Genomic DNA, 25,979 nt, shown 5'->3' with positions numbered 1-25,979 from the left:
GCCCAAATATTATATGTCAAATACTTTTGTAATCTCTGGGAATAAATGGTGGGATCAAATCTCTTGTGTATCTCAAGTCTGTTATATCCTTCTTTGAGCCTCAGTTTTCTAATATATAATGCAAGAGGCTATTTTCCAGGGCAGTGGTTCTCAAACTTGAGCATGTATCAGAATCCCTTGGAAGGCTTGTTAAAACATAGATTGCTGGGCTCCACCCCCGGGGTTTCTGATTCAGTAGGTCTGGGGTGAGGCCTGAGAATTTGCAGTTTTAACAAGTTCCCACTGGTTCTGAGATAACATTTTGATAACCAGTTATAGAGTTATTGTAAGAATCACCATTGTACTCCAGTATCTAGCTAAAGATTGATCTAGAATTAACACTCAATTCCTAAAATATCTGTTGAATAAGTGAAGGCTTAAATGTTGAGTGTATTTAAAACTGTTTTACACTCTATAAATATTGGCTATTTAGTTTTTGGTTTTGTGTCAAGCTAAAAGTGATGCTCCGTTGGAATCTCTTCCTTAGGACAATATTTAGTAATTTAACAATGGCTTGGGTGATGAAATTAGGAGCCACTCTCATTACATACACAAAATGACATGGTTTGGATTAAATTAGTAGCATTATAGGATATAGAACAAAACTGATCTTGGTAAGTCCTCCAACATGTTAACAGAGGCAAATATGACAGTGATTACAGAGTTTTAAGACATCTTCTGTGAGGCAGTTTATATTATATGATCAGACTGTACTCATATTCAGGAGCCATCAGTGATGGTATGGTGATGGGGATTAATAGAAGTTATGAAATGAACAAGTTAGGAAGTCATTACAAACTTGCTGATAATTAGCATGTTATTAGAGTATTATTTCCAATTTGATGCACTCTAAAGGGATTTTGAAGAAAATGAACTGGAATAACCAATGATGTCAGGATTTGCTAATTCTGTTTGTAGATTTGATCTCTATTTTAGCACACATTAGAGAAGTAGAAAGAAAAACTTGTTTCCATGACAACAGATAACTCGCCGAATTCTAGCCAGCCATTTTGCAAATTCAAGTAATGAGACTTGGTATGTGAGCATCTCAGTTTGAAACCATCAATTTACACACAATTTAGGTGTGTTCAAGACACACTTCCCACCCTAGGCCTGCATTGGGGGTGACTGATTTAAACAGGTGAAGTTTTGTGTGTATATTGCTTACTATTTACGATCAGGTAGATATTTTGAGATCAGAGTTCTTAAATGTAACTGATTTTAGATTTCTGAAAAATCTGTATGTGTCTTAAGTTTCTGATTTTTCAATTATTTTGCCTTATTTCTAACTTTTAGAAGGATGTTTTTGGGATATGCAATCAGTTTTTCCTTGGAGTCTAATAAGTATATAAGGTTTTCTTTTTTGGGCTGGTATATTTTTTTCCATTTTAATTCTTTGTACCTTGCTTCTCATTCTGACTAGACATGTAATTAGGTAAGCAATTAAAATTAAATTTATTCTCCACAGAGGTTAGGAAACAAGTGATCTGGTTTTAGAATAACTTAAAATGAAGTCAGTCAACTTAAACCAGATGCTGCATAAGTGCAGGAACCCCAACTGTCCATTCACTGCTGTGCCTCAGTGCCTGGAACATAGCTATTGCCTCTGAAACACACCGAAGGAAGGAATGATGAAAGACAACTGTGTGATGTTCTGACAGGAATTCTACTTAAAAACGGGGCATTTGATTTGATGGTTGTTTGAAGTTCATTTGAAATATGTTAACCAAGTCCATGTCACTGCATTTAGGAACAGATAATTTTAATTCTGCATTAATTCACTTAGAAACATTTATGAGGGCCTGCCAGATCTTTACTAGAGGCTGGAGATACGAAGGTGATAAAAAATAAAAGTGGTACTTACAGTGAAGAAGTTGGATGTTATTTAGACCATTCATCAAGCAAAACTAAGGGGCAACTGTGATAAATTCCTTAAAGGAAGTTACATGGTGCTTTAAGCAGGTAGCCAGGTCAGTGAATGCTTTTTAAAAATGTAATTCTAAGCTAAGACCTGACTGAATAACATAGGAGTTATGTGCCAGGAGAAGAGATTGTGAACGCATTGTCTATAAAGTGCTTCAGAGCTCTTTCAGTTAATTTTTACCAAGATTACAAACTCAGTCTCCCTTGTCAGGGGCAGTGGCAGAATTCTCTGCTCAGCTCTTTAGACCAACGCTGTTGCTTTTTGTGGGTTCCTGGGAGTCTCACCCTGTACCTGTTATTTAGGTATCTGCCAAGGATTTGAGGGAAATATAGGTACAGATTTTGAGGATCTCCTTTCCAGGTTTCTCACCTGGAAATTTCTACCACCCTGGCAGCCCTGTTCCTTTGTTAGCCCAATAAGACTGGGCTGCTGCTTTTTGCTTAAGGTCTGTGAACCCATGAACTGGAAAGTGCTTTCAGAAGCCAACTGAATGTGGATCTCAATAGTATGCTTCACTTACTATTGATTCCATTCATCTGTTCCTTCAGATGTTTTTAAAATTGTGTTCAGAGTTTGTATTTGCTACTGTCAGGAGAGTTGGCCTAATACAAGCTACTTTGCTATTATTGGAATTAGAACTTTAAGAACATTTTTTTAAAATGTGAGATTTGAGCATCATTAAAAATCATCAAAGAGAAATTTACCAGAATTTTTATATTTTAGTTAAAAGTTTCTATAGTTTCTATAATGTTTTTCTTCCTTTTGTAGGATATAGCCAATGAAGAACACAAAAAAATTGAAGCATTAAAATCAGAAAACAAGAAGCTAGAAAAACAAAAAGGAGAATTAATGATAGGGTTCAAGAAACAATTAAAATTAATTGATGTTTTAAAAAGGCAGAAGGTGAGTCTACCCTAAAAAACAAGGTTAAACCATAGATATTGTTTGGACCTCTCTACTAAAATATTTACTATTTGTACTTTAGGTATGTTTGACATGCTTAGGCACAAAATTTTATCAATATATAAGATTTATATGTAATGTTACCCAAGCAAATGGACATTTTCATGAAAGAAAATTAGTAATGTGGAAAACGGGACTGGTAAATACAGTATGGGTATTCCCTAACTAAAGAAATACCCTATACAAAAATATCTATTATCTTAGAGGAAAATTGATTCCAAACTACTGTTGTTCCATTCGCTACATGAGTTACCTGGTAGTGAGAAGATATGAATTCATTGTTCTGCCACCTTCTCTTTTTGCAAAGGTTAGGTATTACAATATTGAACTGTTCTCTCAACAGTAGGTTGGTACAATCCCACCATTGAACAAATAGGCTTTTTTATAGACTGACCCCTGAATGTAATTACCGTTTCAAATATGTGTATTAGAATTACAGTTCACAGTCCTACAACAGAGATTATAATTTCATAGCATATTATACATACACTTTTACAATTTTCCTGTGATCTATTCTTGATACAAAATTAGACAATATTGATTTTTTTAAAAACAGATGCATATTGAAGCTTCCAAGATGCTGTCTTTCACCGAAGAGGAATTTATGAAGGCACTTGATTGGGGATATTCTTAAGTCATCTACTTAGCCTCTAGAACCGACAGTGTGTGGTGGATATACATAACGTGTACTGGTTTGAATTATTTTTACTCTTAATAATAAAGATTCGATAATGAAATCAAAAGAATTCCCTGTTTATATTGGGGGAATAGAATATTGGGGGAATACAAAATTGATATGTAATTAAAAAGAAATATTTTGTAAAATAAAGCAATAGGAATTTAACTTTTGATTCTGCTATCTTATGACCTACTAGCCCTTTCTCTACTGTACTTTATGTTCTGGAGATTCAGCTCTAGATAATTTAGTTTATCTGAGAGAAGTTATGTCTTTAATATCTTATTGACAATTAAGCACTTTGAAAGTTCTCACCCTTTACTTTTCTCCTCCCTTACAGTAGACAGAAAAGGTGTTTTTTTAAAGACTTTTTAACACTATTTACATTAAAATATTAATGTTTAAAAATACATACCATGTGAATAGAGACTTAACTTTGGATTAGTGTGCTAGGGTGCCATGAAAGTACCATGGACTCAGTGGCTTAAACAACAGAAATTGTCTCACAGTTCTGGAGGCTGGAAGTCTGGTCAGGTGTCAGCAGGGTTGACTTCTTCTGAGGTCTCTCTTGTTGTTTTTTGGAAGGCCATCTGCTCCCCATGTCATCACATGTCAGAAAAAGAGGCTCTAAACCCAAATTAATTCTAAATACTTATTTCCCTGGACAAATCAGGGAAGTAAAATTCCTAAACACAAACAGAGAACTGTAGCCTGAATGGAGATACAGAAAAGCTCTGCACAGTAGCAGTGGTATGGAGAAGATAGTCTCCTGGGTTTGGCCTACAGTCTACCAAGGGTACCAAAAAAATGTATTTACATGACTTGGATTCATCTTTTGTTATCGGTATATATTGAATATTACAATTTTAATAGCTTTTTCCTTTCTTAAAATGTGTATACAGCGGTACCTCGGTTTTCGAATGTAATCCACGAGTTCTGAAACGTTCGAAAACAGCCGGCAGCTCGGCCTCAGGATCTTGCTCTCAGTGGAAGCCGTGTGACATGTTTGACTTCTGAGTCATGTTTGAAAACTGAAGCATTTACTTCTGGGTATACGGCGTTCATAAACCAAAATGTTTGTCACTGGAGATGTTTGAAAACCGAGGTACTACTGTACATTATTCTTGCACCCTCTGTATTGCTATACATGGAGTGTTATAATATGGTGGTGTTATAAAACTCAGATAGTCAAATCACTCAGTAATTTTAATTTTTATCAGAAAGCAAACGTTTTCTTATACATAAGTGTTTACAAATGAAATACAGAGGTGTTTTAGAAAAATCCATATAGACAAAGGAGTCCTATCACTGAACTGTAAAACAAAAGTTACACTGACATCTAGTGGTAACACACAAAGGAATCCAGGTTTTACCAAATCTTGATATCACTTCTCTTCACAAATTTCACTCCTTTTCTGATATGCTTTCCTAAACTCTTCACCAAGCTTATCAATATCATCCTCTTTTTTGAGTACTCCCTATAAGAAAAATGTTTTGAGTTACTTTTAATGCCATAACATATCACCAAATGCTTCTAAGACTAACAAATAGACATGAAATTTGTAACATTATCTCCAAGATAATGAAATCTATTTAATAGATTTATGAAAAAATAATTTTCTGAAAATTATGACCACACACACACACACACACACACACAGAATATTCTTTGACTGACTTGATTTCTCAATTTATCAGTTCCGTTGTTGGAACTTGTCATAGGAATCTGGGCTCTTCTATTTTACTACAATTACTACTGCTTTGATTGGCTGAATGGGAAGGAACTGAATCTGCCCTGTACTCTGTTGAAACAGCGCTACAATACGATATGAGGGGCTCAGGTGAAGAGACTGAGCTTTGCCAGGTTCCTGCCTCAGTTCTATGGCTAATCAGCAAACATTCAGTCTTATAGGAAAGAATCCAGGTTTGGAGTTAAGCCATTTAAGTAAGCCCTTTGAAATTCTTTATTCTTTTCTTTTCCCTTACAATAAAAGGCTCTTTAAAACAAAACAACTTAAATATTTACTTATAATTAAAGGATCTAAAGAATAATTTAGGTCATTTGGGACCATTAGGACCTAAAGGATAAAAGTCATTTTAGGATATCAGGTTTATTAGGCTCTCTCCCCATCTCCACAACTATGTCCCTACAAAAATATCTAAACCTTAAGATTCTTCCAGAATTTGAAGTCTATTTCATGGAATTTATCAGTTCCACATGGCTTTTATCGTTAATACATCATTTTATATTCATAATCCTGTCTAAATAATTAGACTATAAAGTCCTGTGGACAGTCAGTAATTACTCATGTTTCTCTTTCTCCTTCCTTCCTTACTTAGCACTGAACTAAACGCAAAATATGCACTCGATCCTTCCAACTGAGTAAAATACCAAATGGCATAATTTCTGTATTTGAAGGGTAGAGATTTTATATAAGAGTCTAGATGTTTATGTGGCCTATGAAACTCAGTTGTTATTTTGTAGTCACAATGTATCTCAGATGTGCGTGAAAATTTGCTATCTTCTTTTAAAAGCTGAGGTTACCTGGTACCTAGTTATAACACAGCCTCCTACTATAGAGCAGATCTGTCACAGACTAAGTTCAAGTACTGATTACAAGATTTTCCTATATATCATCAGCTTTGGTGTACAGAGTCTCACAATTACTTTACGGTAGTTACAGTAGTTTAGTTTTAGACCTCCTATACTGAAAAGGGAGAAAAGAATCTCTAAAATTTAAATTCAACAAATCTAGCTCATACTTCTAAAAATGTGCCAAGACCAACTCATTTTGGAAATGTTCAGTGACAAGCCAAGATCCCACTGCTGCTTGGTGACAGCAAGAAGTGAGTGAAAACCCAGGCCGTCTGGAATCCTAAGCCATGGTTTCCTCCACTAGTAGAGGTCATGAGCATTACACTTTGAGTTAAATCTTACTTACTTTAGGGAGATAGCCTAGTAATTTTACAGCATGTTCTTTGAGAAGTTTTAGTCTTTCTTCTTCAACAATTGCATTAATATAGCCTTGTCGTCTTTGCTGCAACTGCCACTCTTCCAGTTCATGTTGCTGGAAATGTAAGTAAAATTTTATGGTCACAAAGTACAAAATGTTTTAAAAACTTATCAAAACTACTTTTGCAGTGAATTAGATAAAATTGATGAACTATTTTTTGACATTTCAAAAGATACTAGATAGTATGTATATATATCTTATATGTATTATATATACATATCTTTTACAGTCACTAAACTATTCCTTTAAAGTTACAAGAACAATAATTATGACTGGGATTTTAGGGAGGCAAGTACATATTTTCAGGACAATATCTTCATTACCCAGGAAAAAAATGTTTGAAGAAGTTATTACCTAATTAATTGAACCAAAAAAAAAAAAAAAAAAGGATAAAACAGAATAGGGATATCTAAAAGACAACTATTCCCATATATTTCAAGTTTTAAAAAGCCTGTATGAAGCACAAGAGTTAGCAACAAGAGTTCTACAGGGAGAACCAGTATTAGGGCCAAGTTCTGAATACTCAACCACAACAAGTCTGTGCCACATGATACGGAAGAGAGGACTCGTTTTTAAAAATTCTAGGGATTAAAAGAAGACTTATGGAAATGTACCCAAAAAATCCTGTTGGATAGGGAAGATGCTAAAGGCAGACCACTGAAATAGTGATGAATTTCTGCCAAGAATTACATTAAAGTAGTATCAATGCAAAGCTTTTCTCTGAAATAACTAGTTTATTAGGGTCACTATTTCTTCAGACCACTCTTTGTCAAAGTCATGGAAAATAGAAAGGAAAAAAAATTATAGGATTCGTAAACAGATATCTAACATCATCTGGCACATAAAAGGTTCGCAGTTAATGAATACAGGAGGTGATTGCTGTTAAAAGATAGTAACCAAAAAAACGCCACCAAAAAACAAAATATTTTTTCTTACTTTGGCTGCAAGGAACTGGTTGCGACGCTCTTCAATAAGTTTTTCCACAGCCCTCTTGTGTTCTAGTTGCTTCATTCTTTGTTTCTGAGCATTCATTAATTCTATTCGATCATCTTCAGCAAATTTAGCTAACATAGCTTTTCTAAAGATTTCCTCTTCCTCTTTTGCAGCTTGTAGTACTAGTTCCTTCAAGGCCATTTGGTCTATAAAATTTTGCTTCAACTCCTTTTGCTTTCTCAATTTCTCTTCTGCTTCTTCCTAAACAAAATATATATAAGTTCATTCAGTAACTGTTTCTTTATAGCAGATTTATAAAATGTGGGAGAATTTGGTTAAGCTTAGAATTGTGTTAACAATATGAAATAAAACTAAAAATGCCTTTTCAAGATAATATTTTTCTTTGGGATAATGGGCATATAGTTTGTGTTTATTTGCCACAGAGTACATAGAAGTCAAATGGCTCACTGAACGGTAGAGATACTGTCTCAGCCTTAAATTTCTCCAGAGATTCTCATAATACTTTACACATAGAAATTTAGTACATATTGAACCAAATGAACTGCTGCCATTTCCAGGCATCCATCTCCCATGCAAATTTTAGTTTAATCCAGTGAAGACATCTAGCTGAAAAATAAGAAAGTGTTTGGCAAAATAAAATAATTTGTTACATTTTTTTCAACTAGAAAAGAGTTCATGTACTCTGTTATGTCTGGGTCAGGATTATATCGTTACATAAACTGCATAATTTTCAATCCTTTTCTGTGTTCTAAAACCCATTATGTGTTTTGAGAAATAGTTGTTCACTGAATGTTTGAAATAATTTTCTGTAAAACTACTCTGACCCTGCAAACTTTTAGAGATATCTTAGTCTGGGTTTTCCTCTGAAAGCAAAGCCTTAAACAAGGACTTGTACATAGATATTTTATCAGGGATGTAATCTCAGGGAGCAGCGCAGTGACAGAAAGAGTGAAACAGAGAAGAAAGAAAAGCCAACACGGGGGTACCTCACTGAGCAACTTAACCACCATGGGTAACGGAGACTTAATCCTGCCAGGACCTGTGAGGAATGCATGGAACACCTTTCAGGACCTTCCTTCCTCCGCGCCTTCCCAAAGGCCAACAGGGAGAAGCATCTGTCCTTTAATTTCTGTCCATTGTTTTTTGAGGGATATCCCAGAGAATGTTAATTCCCTGCTCCTACTTACATGCCCACACTTTAGGAAGCTGTCAGCAGAGTCAGTCTAAGCCTTCACAGCTGTCACTAAAATCAGAGGTGAGGCTGACAGCCTGTGAGGCAAGGCACAAAAGTCTTTTGATATAGGAAATATCCTTAATAATCTTATTTTACCTGATTCTTCTACATTTTTTGAGACCACTATATTTTGAAATCAGAAAAATGTGCCATTGAGATTTTCAAATTACTAGTGTACAACTGAATGACCTTTCACTATTTTTCTAATCTTTTTTATAGACTCTTTATTCCTTCAAATTGTTTTCACTTTTTTCTTTGTATGTCTTTTCCATAGTAAAAGCTTTCCCCTCCAATATTAACCAAGTGGATTAATTAATGCTAATGATTTCTGATTTTCAGTTTATTTCCACCACTTGTATCTTTACTATTTCCTTCCATATTCTTGTCTCATACTTGAATTTGTATTGTTTTTCTAAGTTACTGAGTTGATTGCCTAGATATTTTTCCAATATTCTTGTTTAATAATTAATTGCCTCAGAGATCGGTTTTATAAAATCTGATAGATTTTGATATATAATAATCTCATCCTCTAAATTGTCTGCTAATTTTCTCTTCAACCAATGTTGAAAAGAATATTTTTAGATTTTCAGTTGGTAGGTTGAATTATTTGTTATTAATTTCTAGTGGTATTAAACCCTTCCCCTTGCATTATTCTGGTAAATTTTCTTTGGAGCTCTAGCAGCTTTTAAAATTATGTACTTCAATGCAACATTACATGGAAGATTAAATGTTCATTATTGATTATACCTTTTATCTGTGATATGTGGGTTAACTTTATGTTCTACTAATGTGGTGATAACCCTCCTGTTTCCCATTTGTTCATATATATATCTGTTATATCTTCATCCATCATTTAATTCTTAACATTTTGGGGTAATTTGATATTAGATATATATAAGAGGGTTACATTGTTTTTAAAAAGAAATATACACATTATATTCTTATATGCAGTTAATCATTGAGAATATACATGCAATAGGTTTTGATATCAATACATGGTATCTAGTTCTTCCTCAATGAAGAAACAGTGTTATCTAAAATAATGTTTTGATATAGCTGAAAATATTAAAAATAATATTTTAAAAAACATTTTAATAGCTATACTTTAATAGTTACACTGATAGCTATACTTTATTGTGTACTTGACTATTCATATATCTTGTTTTATAAAGTATGTGTTCAAATGTTTTGCTCATGAAAATAACTGGGTTCTTTATAGTCTATTATTGAGTTATAAGTGTTCTTTATATATTCTGGATAAAAGTTCTTTGTAAGGTGTATGTATAGGGAATATTCTCTAACAGACTGTAGCTTACATTTTCATTTTCCTAACAATGGTGGAAACTTAATTCTGATGAAGCTCAATTTATAAACTTTTTCTTTTATGGCTCATGCTTTTTTTATCCTACTAAAAAGTCTTTGCCATTCTCAAGTTCATAAAGACTTTTTTCTGTTTTCTAGAAATTTTGTATCTTCAGCTTTCTTATGTCTCACTCATTTTGAGTTCATTTTTGTATATAATATGACAGAAAATAACAAGTATTGGCAAGGAAGTGGAGAAAAGAGAACCCTCCTACACTGGGAGTAGGAATGTGAAATGGTGCAGCCACTGTGGAAAACACTTGGGCAGTTCCTCAAAAAAGTTAAACACAGAATTACCGTATGACGTAGTAATTCCATTCCTAGGTTTACCCAAAAGAATTTTTTAAAAATATTCAAACAAAAACTTCTAGACAAATCTACATAGCAGCAACATTCACAATAGTCAAAAGGTGGGGGTAAAAAAAATATCCATCAACTGTTGAATGGATAAACAAAATGTGGTATATCCATACATTGATTTTTCAGGTTGGTGCAAAAGTAATTGCGGTTTTTGCAATTATTTTTAACCTTTTAAACCACAATTATTTTTGCACCAACCTAATATTAAGCCAAAAAAAAGAAATGAAGTACTGATACATGCTACAAAATGGATGAACTCAAAATTATCCTAAGGAAGAAAAGGCACCTTTTTTTTTACCTCAATAAAAAAACACTTTGTGAAGGGAGAAATACACAAATCCAAATTATGGTTAGAGACTTCAACAACTCTCTCTCAACAATTGAAAGAACGAGATGGAAAATCAGCAAGCGTATAGAACTCAACACCACCATCAACCAACAGGATCTACTCAACATTTAGAGAATATTTCCCCCAACAACAGCAGAATACACATTGTTTTCAAGTACCTACCTAACAAATTTAAAGGAAATGAAATATATTGTGTTGTCTGTCCACATGGAATCAAACTAGAAATCATTAATTTTAAAAAAAACCCCAAAACCAGGAAAACGTCTGGACATTTGTGGGCTAAGCAACACACTTTTTAAAAAATCCATGCTTCAGAAAGAAAGTCTCAAAAATAAAAAAATACATTGGAGTTAATGAAAATGAAATTAAGACATATCAAAACTTGTGAGATGCAACTAATTAAAACAACATTGAGGGAAATTTATAACACTAAATGCATACATTTAGGAAAATACATTTATAGCACTAAGTTCATACATGTAGGAAATGTCAAATCAATAATCTAACCTCCTACCTCAAGAATCTATGGAAAGCAAAGTAAATCCAAAACAAGCATAAGGAAGGAATAATAAAGCACAGAAATGAATGAAATTGAAAACAGAAAACCAATAAAAAAAATGAATGAAGCAAAAATGAGCAAATCAGACTACATCAAACTATAAAACGTCTGCAGAGCAAAGGAAACCATCAACAAAATGAAAAAGCAACATACTGCATGGGAGAAAGCATTTGTAAATCATATCTGATAAGGGGTTCATATCCAAAATATATGAAGAACTCATACAACTCAATAGAAAACAACATATCCACTTAACAGAAAATGGTTGGAGGACCCGAATAGACACTTTCTCTGAAGAGGACAGCCAGGTGGCTAATAGACATTGGAAAAGCTGCTCAACATCACTAATAATCAGGAAATGCAAGTCAAAACTACAATGAGGCAGCATTTCACACCTCTTAAAATGGCTATCATCAAAAAGACAAGGTAAGTGTGGGCAAACGTGGAGAAAAGGGAACTTTTGTGCACTACTGGTGTAATGTAAATTGGTGCAGCCACTATTGAAAACAGTAGGCGGTTCCTCAAAAAATTAAAAATAGAACTACCTTACCATATGATCCAGCAATCCCACTTCTGGATATATACCCAAAGGAAAGGAAAACAGGCTATTCGAAGAGATATCTGCACCCCATATGTTCACTGCAGTCTCAGTCAATAGCCAAGATACGAAACAACCTAAATGTCCATCAACAGATGAATGGATAAAGAAAATAGTTGTGTGTGTGTGTGTGTGTGTGTGTAATGGAATATTATTAAGCCATAAAAAAGAAGGAAATTCCGCTATTTGTGACAACATGGATGGACCTTGAGGGTTTTATGCTAATGAAGTAAGCCAGACAGAGAAAGACAAATAATGCAATGGTAACACTTATATGTGGAATCTAAAAAACAATGGTCAAATTCAGAAACTGAGTAGAAAAGTGGTTGCCAATGGCTGGAGGGTGGGGGAAACAGGAGGAGGTTGGTAAAAGAGTATAAACTTCAGCTATAAGATGAATAAGGCCTGAGAATCTAATGTAAAACATGGTGACTATAGTTGAAAACACTATTGTATAATTGAAATTTGCTAAGAGAGAACTGTCCTCACCAAAAAAATAAAATAAATATGTGAGGTGATGGATGTATTAATTAACTAGATTATGGAGAATCCTTTCACAATGTAAACATATATCAAATCACCACGATGTACACTTTAATCTTACACTTTTATGTCAATTATAACTCAAGAAAATGGAATTAAAAAAAGAAAATCAGTGAAATTGAAAAACCTAAGTCCAGAGTGACCAAATAAATGAAGAAACAAATGACCAATATCAGGAATGAAATATGGGATAGCACTAGAGACCCCACAGACACCAAAGGATACTAAGGGAATAGTATGAACAATTCTACAGACATAAGTTTGAAAACTTAGACAAAATGGGTCACTTCTTTGAGAAATACAAGTAACTAAAACTCACCAAATATTAAATAAGATAATTTGAAGAGCCCTATAACTATTAAGGATATTGAATTAATAATTTAAAACTCAAAGACTTTAACTCCAAGCCCAGATGGTTTCACTGAAAAGTTCTACCAAACATTTAAAGAAGAATTAACACCAATTCTACATACTCTCTTCCAGAAAATAGAAGAGGAAGGAACACTTCCCCATTCATCTTATGAAGAGAGTATTATCCTGACACCAGTATAAAAAACAAAAACAAATGGGAAAAAACCCTAAAAGCCAGTATTTCTCATGAATATCAGGCAAAAATCCTTAACACCATATTAGAAAATAGAGTCTAGCTGTATATTAAAAGGATTACACAACATGACCAAGGAGAGTTAGTTCCAGTGATGCAAGGGGATTCAGTACTCAAAAAATCATGTAATCTACCAGGCTAAAGAAGAAAAAGCACATCGTTGTATCAATGGATGTAGAACATTCATTTGACAGAACTTAACACCCTTTCATGTTAAAAACCTTCAGGGGGAAAAAAGGCGTAGAAGAGAACTTCCTCAGCTTAATAAAGAGCATCGACAAAAAAACGACAATTAAGAGAACGCTTCCCCTTAAGACAAGTAACAAAGAAAGTTGATGTCTACTCTCATCTCTCTTATTCCTCATAGTGCAAATCAGGACTAGAAGTTTTATCTAGTGCAATATGGCAATTAAAAAAAAAAAGGAAGTAAAAGGTACACAGATAAGAAAGCAAGAAATGAAATTGTCCTTATCCATAGAAGTAGGGGGAAAGAAAAACTCCTAGAGCTACTAAGTGAATTCAGCAAGGTTGTAAGGTACAAGATAAATATAAAAAAGCTAATAAATTAGCAATGAGTAAACACACACTTAAATTAAAACTAAAATTCCATTTACAATTGCTAAAAAAAAATATTTAGTTGTAAATCTAACACAACATAGGATTTGTATGCTCAAAACTATAAAACACCAATGAAAATGGAGAGTCAGATTGTGTTCATTAATTGGAAGACGACATAGTGAACATATCAATTCTCCCCAAATTGATATTCAGATTTAATGCAATTCCTATCAAAAATCTCAGATGACTATTTGTAGACAGAGACAAGATTATTCTAAAATTTATATGGAAATGCAAAGGAACTAGAAAAACTAAAACAATTTTGAAGACTCACTATATAGCTACAGTAGTCAAGACCATGTGGTAGAGGGACAGACACATGGATCAACAGATTAAAATAGAGATCCCAGGAATAGACCCATACAAATATGCTCAACTGTGTTTAACAAAGGTGCTGCCAAAGCAATTCAGTGTAGAAGAGAGAAGCTTTTTAACAAGTGGTGTGGAGCAATTGGACATCCAAAAGCAAAAACTGAACCTTGACCTAAGCCTCATACCTTATACAAAATGCAAAAAATTACCTGAAAATAGATCACAGGCTTAAATGCAAAAGTCAAAAACTTTTAAGGGAAAAAAAGGAGAAATTCTTCAGGATCTAGGCAAAGACTTCCTAAAATTGATACCAAAAGTATAAACCATGAAAACAAAAATTGTTCAGATGGATAGAAATTGAAAACACTTGCTTAGAGAAAGACCCTGTTAAAAGGATGAAAAGACAAGCTACAGACTAAGAAAATATTTGTAAACCACACCTGACAAGGACTAGTATCTAGAATACATAGTGAACTCTGAAAATTCTACAATACATGAATAACCCAGCTAGAAAGTCAGCAAATCATCTTGATTTCAGGTCAGGTTTGTTGGTATTGTTGTTCAATACTACATCCTGTGGTTCTCTGATTACTTATCCTACGTATTAATGAGAAGAGATATTGAAATCTTCAGTTATAATTATGGATTTGTCTATTTCTCCTTTTGGTTTTGCCAGTTTTGCTTCATGTATTTTGAAGCTTTATTTAGGTTCATACACATTTAATCCTATTATCACCATGATTTCTACTCCAACTTGCTTTTGATTAGTGTTTGTATGGTATTATCTTTCTCCATCCTTTTGCTTTTAAACTATGTGTCTTCATATTTAAATTGTGTTTCTTATGAACAACATAGTTGCATCATGCTTTTCATGAAAGTTTGTGAACTGCTGCTAGGGTTTAGCGTTTGTATCCACCTTGAAAATTTCTCTTAATTGTAGTATTTATACCATTTACATATAATGTAATTATCAATATGGTTGGGTTTAAATCTGTGTTCTACTGCTTCCTCTCAAAATGATATTCTCTATGTTAATCATGCTTTCAATTTCCAAAACTTACTTTTAGTTTCCTATTATGAATTTCAGCTTGTTCTTCCTGGTATAATTCTTGTCGTACTTGTTCCAAATCTTCACGTTGCTGCAGCATCTCTTCCAATTTCTGAGTCAGCTATTAAATTAAAACAAAACAAAACCCTCAAACATTTATAGGAACCAAATCCTATAAGAAGCATTTCAGAATTTCTCCAGTGTTAAAGAAGTGGTTATTTTAATACCGTATTCTGAAGCTGTAGTCTTTTTTCTTCATTTTCTTGAACTTTTGCCATCCGATCTTCTTCTCTTTGTTGCTGCATGTTGGCAAACTCTATGATTTTTCTGTTTTCTTCTTCCATCTCCTCACGTTTCTTTTTTCTCCAGAGAGCCTGCTCTTTCTGAAATTCTTCTATATACCTTCGAGTTGCATTCATTTTTTCTAACTTTTGTTGTCTTTCCCTAAATGCAACAGTGAGTGCAGTTTTATAGCAACAGAAATAATAAAATATCGAAAAATAGGTGTTATTTACTTCAGTCAATAATGTGGAAAAAGTGGCTTACCTATTTATAGTTTGTTCATTCATGCAACAAACATAGTGTTTACAATGTGTCACTAAGTATATGACAGGTATGAATTTTCTCTGAATATGAAATACTACCATGCCTCTTCACTATCCTATTAATGAAGTTTTATGATCTCATTTCAGAAAAGCTACAACCTGTTTACATCTGCCTCACAGCACTCTATACTTCAAGTGTCTACCAAGGAAATTCATTAGAAAACAAGTCCTTTAACATATGATACGGGCATATTTAAGAAAAACAAAGGTTTATCATTGTCACTTAATAAGTACCTATTAATTACCAGATAATTATCATGCTAGCAAAGACAGTTAAGAGTTGGTCTCAGATTATGTGATCATAACCTATACTAAAGACTTCCTGTGTATCAGGCACTATGTAGGTACTTACCTCTTCCAAACAACCCTGAGATCAGTTTAATGTAAATATATATATTTGGTCTCTATTTTATTTTCTCCATAACATTTCTCATTATCGGAACTTATCTTAAGTATTGACTTACTTGATTATTTGTTTCTTACCAGTCCTCTGCCACCAGAATGTAAATTCTATGAGGAGAGGTACCTTTATTTATTTTGTTCGTCAGTATTTCCCCAGTGCCTTAAAGGGTGCCTGACACAGAGTGGGCACTAAAGTCTGGGTTGAAAAAAATGAATGAAAAAGAATGAGTATCTAAAGGTAAAATAGTCATTCACTTCCAGCCTAGTATATAATTGACACTGAGTGAATGAAAAGGTTAAGTCGTTATCCATACAGTTCCTACAAAAAACAAAGCATCATTTTAAAATGAAATATGATAATTAACAAAGGGATAGAGTCTTGTCAGATGGGTAATACACATAAAGCCTTTGAACTGTTATGTCCTGGATGTTTTCGTGATCACTGTGATGTTGGCCTCAGTCCAGCACCAATGAGCGGGGTGTCCTGAGTTCCACGTTGACTTGACGGTTTCACAGCTTCATATGCGAACTGTCCATTTTTCATGGAAAGGTTGGTTTTGTTTCTGTGCCTGGCTCTCTGAGAGGAGGCAGTTTACATGGTGGTTCGGTGTATGGACACTATAATCAGTTGTCGTGGGTTTATCCCTGTTCACTACAAAAATGACCTTGTGTGAGTTATTTTACCTCCCCCAGGTTTCTTCCTCTTTGCCTATAATCCTACAGCACTTGCCTCATGTCTTAGTCTGCTCGGTGTATTATAACAAAATACCATAGACTGGGTGGCTTTCATAAGAAACAAATTTCTCACAGTATCCAGGTTGGGAAACCCAAGGTCAGAGTGCCAGCATGGTTTATTCAAGGCAGGGCTCTCTTTCTGGCTTACAGACAGTCATCTTCTGGCTGTGTGTGTGTGTGTGTGTGTGTGAGAGAGAGAGAGAGAGAGAGAGAGAGAGAGAGAGAGAGAGAGCGCTCTGTAAATCTTTAGATATGTAAGAAAGTTGGGATTAACTTACAATTGATCTTCTTCATAGATTTTCCTAACAATTTCATCAATCATGAGTTTCTCTTTCAGCAACTGCTCATAAGCTTCCTGCTTTTTCTTTTCTTCTTCTTCAAGTTGTTTCTCTAAGTCAAGACAGTATTGTACTTTCAATTTATTTCGTCTGTCCTCTGCAGCATTCTCTTCCTTTGTCATTCTCTCGTGTTCTTCCATCATGGTTTTGGCTATTTCAGCATCACGTTTCTGTTATTGAAACACAATTCATCATTCCATTTTCAAATCTGAGCATAGTATGATAGACTATTTTAAACAGATGTAACTGAATATTGTAAAGCCTGTTACATAAATATTTTCATCTGTTCAGGTAAAAAGCAATGGTAAGTCACAGGCACCTGACGCATTTGAATGACGAGTCAGACCCTAACGAGGATTTCTTATTCCTTTAAATAGCTCTCAGGGCTATAAATAATAAGGAGAATTAATACGTCAATCTTTGAAAAACAGTAAGTAAAATTAGAAGTACTTTATTAATAACTATGTTAACTGCCAAAGCAGTAGTCATCTTTGTCTTGTATTTTTTATTCTATTTAATGTTGGCAGTTTTCACAATTTTTATCTCTATTGTGTATCAGCTGCCATCTGGAGTAAGGAGGGTACAGGCAGACCTCAGAGACACTGCAGGTTCAGTTCCAGACCACATAAGACAGCAAGTATCGCCATAAAGTGAGTGGTGATCTTTTTGCTGGTGGAGGGTGTTGCCTTCAATTTGTAAAGAACACAGTATGTGTGGAGCGCACTGAAACAAAGCACAGTAAAACGAGGCGCACCTACCATGTCTTTTTCATACAGAGCTGCTATGCAATAGCTCTGTGCAACACTTAAAGTTTTTTCCAGCTGAAACTTTCTCCCCTGCCGATGGCCTTTGAAGTCTCCCTTTGCTCATTTATTAAAGGCTCTTTGCAATCACCTTAACTTAAAAAGGTCACAGATGTCACTGTTTTCTGCAGCTTTTATTTCCTTCATTCAAAACCAATCCTTTCTGTGTGACAATGTTGCTTCTTGAATGGGTTAAACCCCTTATTTGTTTTGAGCATTTTGAAGTCATTTAACAAAATGTAAGTTTTAACTTAAATATATTGGGGCAATTTTAAAAATTACCCTTTACCATTGTGATCACTTCCCAACTGGTTTGATGCTCGAATGGTTAGCAGCATCAAACATAAAAGAAACAAATTCAAATACAAATGTTAAATGCCATTCCTGATCTAACCAATGCCTTTAATATATATGCTATGAATATGACTTGATCAAAATTCTGTTTTCTTAGCATATGTTGTAGTAGGTTATTAAAAAATACATAAAATGACAAAAATATGTATTATAGATTACCACACACTTACAGGAAGACAATATTCTCATTTCACAGATTAAAAAACAACAACTAAGGCTTAGAAAGACTGAGCCAAAACTAGACCCTAGATATCCTGACACCTAGTCAAGTCCTAGGGGTATTTGACTTTATTTTTTGTGGATCAATTTTCTTTAGAAAATAGCAGCAATTCTTTCATGAATCAGATTAAAATGTCTACAATTACCCTGAGCAACCTCAATTATCAGGGAATTAAAACTGCAAACTACTGGCCAAACAGTATATTGTTTATGTTCCACTGTATTTTGGAAAGGGTAGAACTATATGGCTGAGGGAATGAAGTCTTCTCACCCTTTCCTACCACGTGCCAAGCACAGGCCATCACTGTTAACAGCAGTCTGTGTAACCCTCCAGATGTTTCCTAACACACACACACTGTCAGCACTGCTCTTATTTGATGCCTATATTGCAGTGCACCAGTTAAATATTTTATATCACCCCTCTAATTGTAAATGTGTATGAGCATGTGTTGCTATATACAACACACACACACACATATGTTGATATCCGCATACATATAGTATGTACAGGCTTTTGAAAAAAAAATGGTCTATGATATGTATTATTCTCCAACTTGATTTTTCTGCAACTTTCCTTTTTTCCTTTTAACCTATAATATATTCTGTCGAACTTTAAAAGCCAGAACATTGACCTCTACCTTTTTCTTTAATAGCTGTATGACATCTTTTGAAAGGGATCGGGGAGAGAGGGAACTCTACCACCAAAATGCTCTATATAATAATAGAGAAATGAGAGAAAGGAACTTAAAAGCTGTGTAATATTGCAATCAGGCCTTGTCATCTATGTCTAGCCTTTCTTTGTGACAGTGAGAGCTCAAGTGTGACGTGCACCTGCTTGTAAGTGTCAACTCAGTAAACCCTGTTTTGTATTGTATTGTGTAACCACTGTTGAGTGTGTCTGAAACGCCCTCACCCATGAGTAACTCTTGCCCTGAGGTTGCCAGTATGTCAGGAGTTAGAAAAGGCCATAAAATAGAGGGAAACATGATAAGAAGAGATTGCTGTTTATAAAACAAAAAAGTTTGCTATCTAAAATTATAAAATAGTTTTTTTTTAGGACACTTTAAAAAATTAAAAAATTAGTAACAACTTGTACTGTATTGGTTTGTCAAAGACCATAAAGAATGCTGGAGTTACTGAATACAGCTGTTCATTTGAAGCAGCAACCTAACTCTTTGTGTCTCTGAAAGGCTCTAATATTAAACAAGGCTCAACAGTAAATAATCCATCATTTCCTATATGTTAAGGATCTATCTGAAAAGTATAAAAGCATTTGAGAAATCTAGCAGTGTAAATTCTTTATAAATGTAACAATTTTCAAAACATTTTTACTTTTCTAAATGATGCTAAAAATACAGAAAACATAATGAGTAGAAACATGATTACCATTTGCTCATATTTAATGGCATCCTTTTCAGCAATCTGAGCTGCCCTTTCTTTATTCATGTAAGCTGCTTTTAATTTCTTCTCCAATTCTCTGAGCTCAATACTGTTTTAAAAAAAGACAGAAATTTAAAGTTGAGGACCATATTGCTCTTACTATTTTAAAAATAATCTATATTTGAAATTTAAAATTCTTTCTACATGTGTAAAACATATTTATATTATTATTTAAATAGAAAAAATATCCCTTTCTTCATTCATCCAAAGAAAAATCAGAATGCATGTGAAATGGGACATTGTAATTAATTTTTTAGACAAACCAACCCTTTCTTTGTTTTTTTTCTTAATTTATTTTTTAAATTTATTGGGCTGACAATTGTTAGTAAAATTACATAGATTTCAGGTGTACAATTCTGTATTACATCATCTATAAATCCCATTGTGTGTTCACCACCCAGAGTCAGTTCTCCTTCCATCACCATATATTTGATCCCCCTTACCCTCTTCTCCCACCCCCAACCCTTTTATTTTCAATAATCATCACTAAGAGTCTTTTTGCCAGTTCCTGAGCTCAGTGAAGGTGCTTCATCAATATCAGTTAAAATTTCTGTCCAGGTACTAATACTATCAAGCTAAAAGAACTGTAGTGGCGGGGTTTAAACCTAAGCAAGTTACTTAAATTTTGTTCCTTGGTTTTACTATCTGAAAGGGGTAGTTGTGGGAATTAAATTAGTTAATTGTGCATAAAGAGCTTAGAAAAGTATCTGTTACACAGTAAACACTAACACTCTATAAATGGTAATTATTTTTTGATGATGATGAAGAGGGAGTGACCACAGGAAAGTTTGCTTCTCTTCTCTGGGCTTGTTTACTAACCCGTTTAAAAATGGGAATTGGGCTCAGATCATCTCTGAATTACTTTTGAATCTATCACTTTCTTAGTCTTAGTGAAAACAATATGCTATACAAAACTTTTCATTTAAATATGCCAATCATAATTCTAAATGTGACAGAATATTAGAATTCTGAGTTGGAAGGGTCCTAATACGTCACCTAGATGTACATCTGAATTCTTACAGGAACACCGAGGCACTTACCTAACTAGAAATTCAACTTACAAGTACCCTATACCTACGAAGAGAGAGGCGTAAGGAGTAAGGGAAGCGAGAGTCCTGGTGTTAGGATTACGTCCTTGCCTTTAGTGCTGTAGGTGCAAAGGTATATGACAGAGAATTGTCTTCTTTCATAAAAGTATTATAAATGAGGATTACATTTCTAGGTTAGTCTATATATTTTACTCTACTAAGAGGTTGAGATACATTTACAAGGGTTTTTGGGGGTTTTTTTTGGAGTTGGGTATTAATAATTGTGAGCCAATGTACAAACCCAATCACAATTTACAATATTGCCTCAAATTTCAAACAGCCAATGTGCAAATAAATGACATTCATTTGAAGGACAAGTGCACACATTTCTATAGAAGTGAAATTTCTGAGTTACAAGGTAGACTATGTTCAAATTTAGTAATAATGCTGGTTTTCCAATGATTTGTACAGATTTATATTCTCATAAAGAGTTCCAAAGTGTTTCCACTGCTACACATCCTCAGTAACACTTTTTAGTCTAGGCATTCTTTTAAATTTTAACCACTTTTGTGAGTGTGTAATACATAATTGGAGTTTGAGGTTACGTTTCCCTATTACTAATGGAAATGAGACCTTTTCATATATTGTGAGTCATTTATATCCCTTCTGTGAAGCTCTTGTTCAATATTTTTTGTCCATTTTTACACTGGATTGTCTACTTATCGTTGCATATAAGTTCTTTATATACCATGGATACAAATCTCTTGGTTATATGCATTGCAAATATCTCTTTCCAGTCTGTGGTTACTCTCAATAGTGGTTTCTTTAAAGGAAAAGAAGTATTCTAATTCACCAACCTTTTTCATCATTGTCAATGACTTTTGTGTCATGTTTTCATAAATGATGCCCACCCCACAGACATAAAGATATTTTCTTATATTAGTTTCTCAAAGCTTTGTTTCAACATTCATTTTTTGACTACAACTCTTCAGGAATTGATTTTTGTGTGTGGTGTGAGATAGAAACCAACTTCATATTCTTCCATACGGATATATAATTGATCCAGTACCATTTTATATTTCTGAATGCTCTGCAGTATCAGTTTTATCATAAAGTAAGTGTGCATACATGCATGGAACTGTTTTTGGATTTTCAATCCCATCTTTCCTAAACTGGGGTTCCATAAGAGTATTAAGCCTCACAGAAAATTGAGTAATTGTATTTTTAAAAATTGTCTCAATGACTGTATATAGCTGGTATTATTTCAGATCCGTAGAAGGTTAAGTTAACTCATTACATATAATGGATGCCTCAGGTCATTAGGGCTAAATTTTCTGGTTTGGAAGAGCTGCTCTATTCTATTCCATTGATCCATTTGTTTATCCTGTACTAAAACCACACTATCTTAATTATTATAGCTTTAAAATAAGTATTTATATTCTGGAGAAGATGTCTCTAATTTTGGTCTTCTTAAAGACTGTCTTAGGAGACTTCAGGTCAAAATGGCAGAGTAGGTAAATGCTGTGCTCGCCCCCTCCCACAACCTTATCAAAATTACAACTAAATTAGAGAACAACGATAATTGAGAACCACCGACTTGACAACTAGCTGAACAAAATTCCTATAACTAAGGACATAAAGAAGCCACATCAAGACTGGTAGGGAGGGGTGGACATGGATCATCTGGCCCCACACCCATGTGTGGCAGTTCAGAATCAGAAGGGATACCTCAGCTGCAGAGGTTCCGCCTGAGGAGTGAGTGGTCCCAGCCCCACACCAGACTCATCAGCCCAGGCACCAGTGCTGGGAAGAGGAGTCCCCATAACAACTGGCTGGAGGACAGCTGGAGACCAAAGGATTCTGCTTAAGGAGCCCACACACAGACTCACTCACTCACAGACTCGCTCACAGACTCACTCGTTCACAGACTCACTTGCTCTGGGCTTCAGCACAGCAGTAGCAGTTCAAAAAACACAAGGGACACATGGGGAGGAACTAAATTGACTAGTATCAGTACAAGGCCTGGAAGGGCGGGGTCAGGGCAGCTTTCTCCAGGGAAAGAAGCCGTTGTTCCTTTGCTGAGTGCTCCTTCCACCCAGCCGACAGGCACCATATCTGAGTCTCCATTAACCCTGCTAACAATGTTGGCACTGCCTTGGTGATTCCCTGAGATCCTGCCCCACTCAACTGACATGTGGGGCCCAAACCTCTTCTAGCAGCTTTCCCATACAAGCAACCTGTCTTGGCTCATGCTGTGGACTGTACCACTGGGCCCCACAACACACTTACTACATGAGGTCACTTTGACAAGACTAGGAGACATAGCAGTTCTACCTAATACATAGAGACAAACACAGGGAGTCAGCCAAAATGAGGAGACAAACAAACATGTCCCAAATGAAAGAACAGGGCAAAAATCCAGAAAAAGAACTAAATGAAACGGAGACAAGCAATCTACCAGATACAGAGTTCAAAACGCTGTTTATAAGGATGCTCGGTGAACTTAGGGGAAGGATAGATGAACGCAGTGACAACTTCAACACCAAAAAAAGGAGTTAGAAAACATAAGAGCAGATTAGATGAAGCACAGCATCAATTCAACAATCTGGAGAGAAGGTAGCGGAAAACACCCAATTGAACAGCAACATATAAAAAGAATTAAAAAATAATGAAGATAGTATAAGGGACCTCTGGGACAACATCAAGCATACTAACATTTGCATCAACGGGATCCCAGAAGGAGAAAAGAGAGAGCAAAGAATTGAAACCCCATTTGAAGAAATAATGATGGAAAACTTCCCTAACCTGGAGACGGAAATAGACATACAAGTCTAGGAAGCACAGCAAACAAGGTGAACCCAAAGAAGTCCACACCAAGACACATCATAATCAAAATGCCAAAGGTTAAAGACAAAGAGAGAATCTTAAAAGTAGCAAGAGAAAAGCACACAAGGGAGCTTCTGCAAGACTGTCAGCTAATTTTTCAACAGAAAATTGCAGGCCAGAAGGGACTGTCGTGAAATATTCAAAGTGATGAAAAGTAAGACGTACGATCAAGATTACTCTACTGAGCAAGGCCATCATTTAGAATCCAAGGAAAAATAAAGAGCTTCCCAGACAAGAAAAAGCTAAAGGAGGTCAGCACCACTAAACCAGTATTACACGAAATATTAAAGAGATGTCTTTAAAAATAAAAAAGATCACAAATATCCATAAGAAAATATAGAAAAGAAAAATATTCTCATTGACAAAGGCAAACAATAAGAGTGGATCAATCAACTATAAAGCTAGTACAAAGAGCAAAAAGCAGAAGTAGGAAGATCATGTGTAATTCAACAATAAATTTAAGGGATACACACACACACACACAAAAGTAAAAAAAAAAAAAGACAACAAACATGAAGGGAGTGAGTAAAAACTGTCAGTGTGTGTTCAAAATTAAGCAACCATCAATTTAAACTGGACTGCTATAAACATAACTGGTATATATGAAGCACATGGTAACCACAAATGAAAAATCTATAAGAGATACACAAGAAATAATGAGAAAAGCATCCAAACACAACATTATAGAAAGTCATCAACATACAAGAGAAGAGGGCAAAAGAATAAAGAACAGAAAAGAACTATAAAAACAGTCAGAAAACAATAAAATGGCAATAACTATATACCTATCAATAATTACTTTAAATGTAAATGAACTAAATGCTCCAATCAAAAGACATAAGGTAGATAAATACATACAAAAAAACAAGACCCATACATACATACACTAAAACAAACACTGAAGTGCACAAATCTGAAGCGTACAACTTGTAGAATGATGAAAAACACCTGGCCATATGCTGATTGGCCAAACTCTGCTTCACTTAACTCTCAACCATATTCCTGGAATCAGCAGAAATCTACAGGAGAAATGCAGCTATAAATGCCAGGCTCACCATTCTGGTTTCCTTCCTCTCCCAGACCTTACTTTTATACTTTCTCCAGATAGTCTGTTCTCAATGGGAACATTTATCTGAATCACCTAGTCTACAACTGCTAGACATGGAAAGCTTCTCTATTTAATTCTTATATCAATGAATTAGACAGACAGGGTGAAACATTTCACCTTCTGATAATATAAAACCATGAGTGACAGCTAACAATGACTGGCAAATTAAGATCCAAAAAGATAGTTTGAGACTAGAACAACATGAAGACATTAGCAGTAATTCTAAATCTTTTTTTACAAATTAATCCCTTAGAGACTTTGATTCAGAGAAGTTGTGGACCTAGAAAAATACACATGGGTATATTTGCTGAACATATAAATACAGAGGGTGCCAAAAAAATATAAACACGTTTTAGAAAGGAAACAACTGTATTAAAATTGTAATAATATATACCGATAACAAAAGATGAATACAAGCCATGTGTATACACTTTTTGACACCCCCAGTATAATTTAATGAGGCTCAAAACCCTTAAGCTCACCCAAGGGTCATATCAGATTCTGCAAAGCCCTGCTCAGTTAAGATAAAACGTAACTAGCAAAATAACTTTCCAATGTATTCAACTATACAAGTACAGGATGGGCATTTAGTTAGCCCTGAGTTTTAAACAACAGGATGACATGGCTGCCCCTAAAAAGTAATTTGATTTTAGGCAATGACATTAAGAACATATTCTAGAACAATGTGGGTTAATAGTCCCACTATTAGGGGTACAAAGCAGTACCCTGAAGTACAATGATATAAAGAAAGAAATTGTGGGGGCAACATATTGCTAAGGACCACCAGTAATCTAAATAGATCTATAGAGAGAACCCGAATGGTGAACAAATAAAGGAAGGAATGAGGGATATTTCAGTTAGAAGAAAACATTTAATGAATTCATAAATAGGAAAGGATGTCATA

The 25,979-nt window shown here is 34.6% G+C and overlaps 2 protein-coding genes across 4 annotated transcripts in view; one reads left to right on the top strand and one right to left on the bottom strand.

Moving 5' to 3' along the window:
• The window catches only part of TEX9 (testis expressed 9), a 32,073-nt gene extending 28,458 nt beyond the window's left edge, over positions 1-3,615 (top strand). The window contains exons 9-10 of the mRNA XM_074329182.1: positions 2,732-2,866; positions 3,483-3,615. Coding sequence (XP_074185283.1) covers positions 2,732-2,866; positions 3,483-3,560 — 213 coding nt within the window. The 3' untranslated portion in view covers positions 3,561-3,615. The remainder of the gene's footprint in view (positions 1-2,731; positions 2,867-3,482) is intronic.
• Positions 3,616-4,790: 1,175 nt separating this feature from the next.
• The window catches only part of MNS1 (meiosis specific nuclear structural 1), a 64,328-nt gene continuing 43,139 nt past the window's right edge, over positions 4,791-25,979 (bottom strand). For all 3 annotated transcript variants that reach the window (XM_074327709.1, XM_019732322.2, XM_019732323.2), the window contains 7 exons: positions 20,000-20,102; positions 17,178-17,407; positions 15,385-15,601; positions 15,171-15,278; positions 7,553-7,810; positions 6,545-6,670; positions 4,791-5,080 (listed from right to left, as the gene is read on the bottom strand). In XM_074327709.1, coding sequence (XP_074183810.1) covers positions 4,988-5,080; positions 6,545-6,670; positions 7,553-7,810; positions 15,171-15,278; positions 15,385-15,601; positions 17,178-17,407; positions 20,000-20,102 — 1,135 coding nt within the window. In that variant the 3' untranslated portion in view covers positions 4,791-4,987. The remainder of the gene's footprint in view (positions 5,081-6,544; positions 6,671-7,552; positions 7,811-15,170; positions 15,279-15,384; positions 15,602-17,177; positions 17,408-19,999; positions 20,103-25,979) is intronic.

This window comes from Rhinolophus sinicus, linkage group LG03 (assembly GCF_036562045.2).
Source record: "Rhinolophus sinicus isolate RSC01 linkage group LG03, ASM3656204v1, whole genome shotgun sequence".
Taxonomy (NCBI): Eukaryota; Metazoa; Chordata; class Mammalia; order Chiroptera; family Rhinolophidae; genus Rhinolophus; species Rhinolophus sinicus.
The sequence above is the reverse complement of the archived record's forward strand: the minus strand, read 5'-3'. Positions and strand labels throughout refer to the sequence as shown.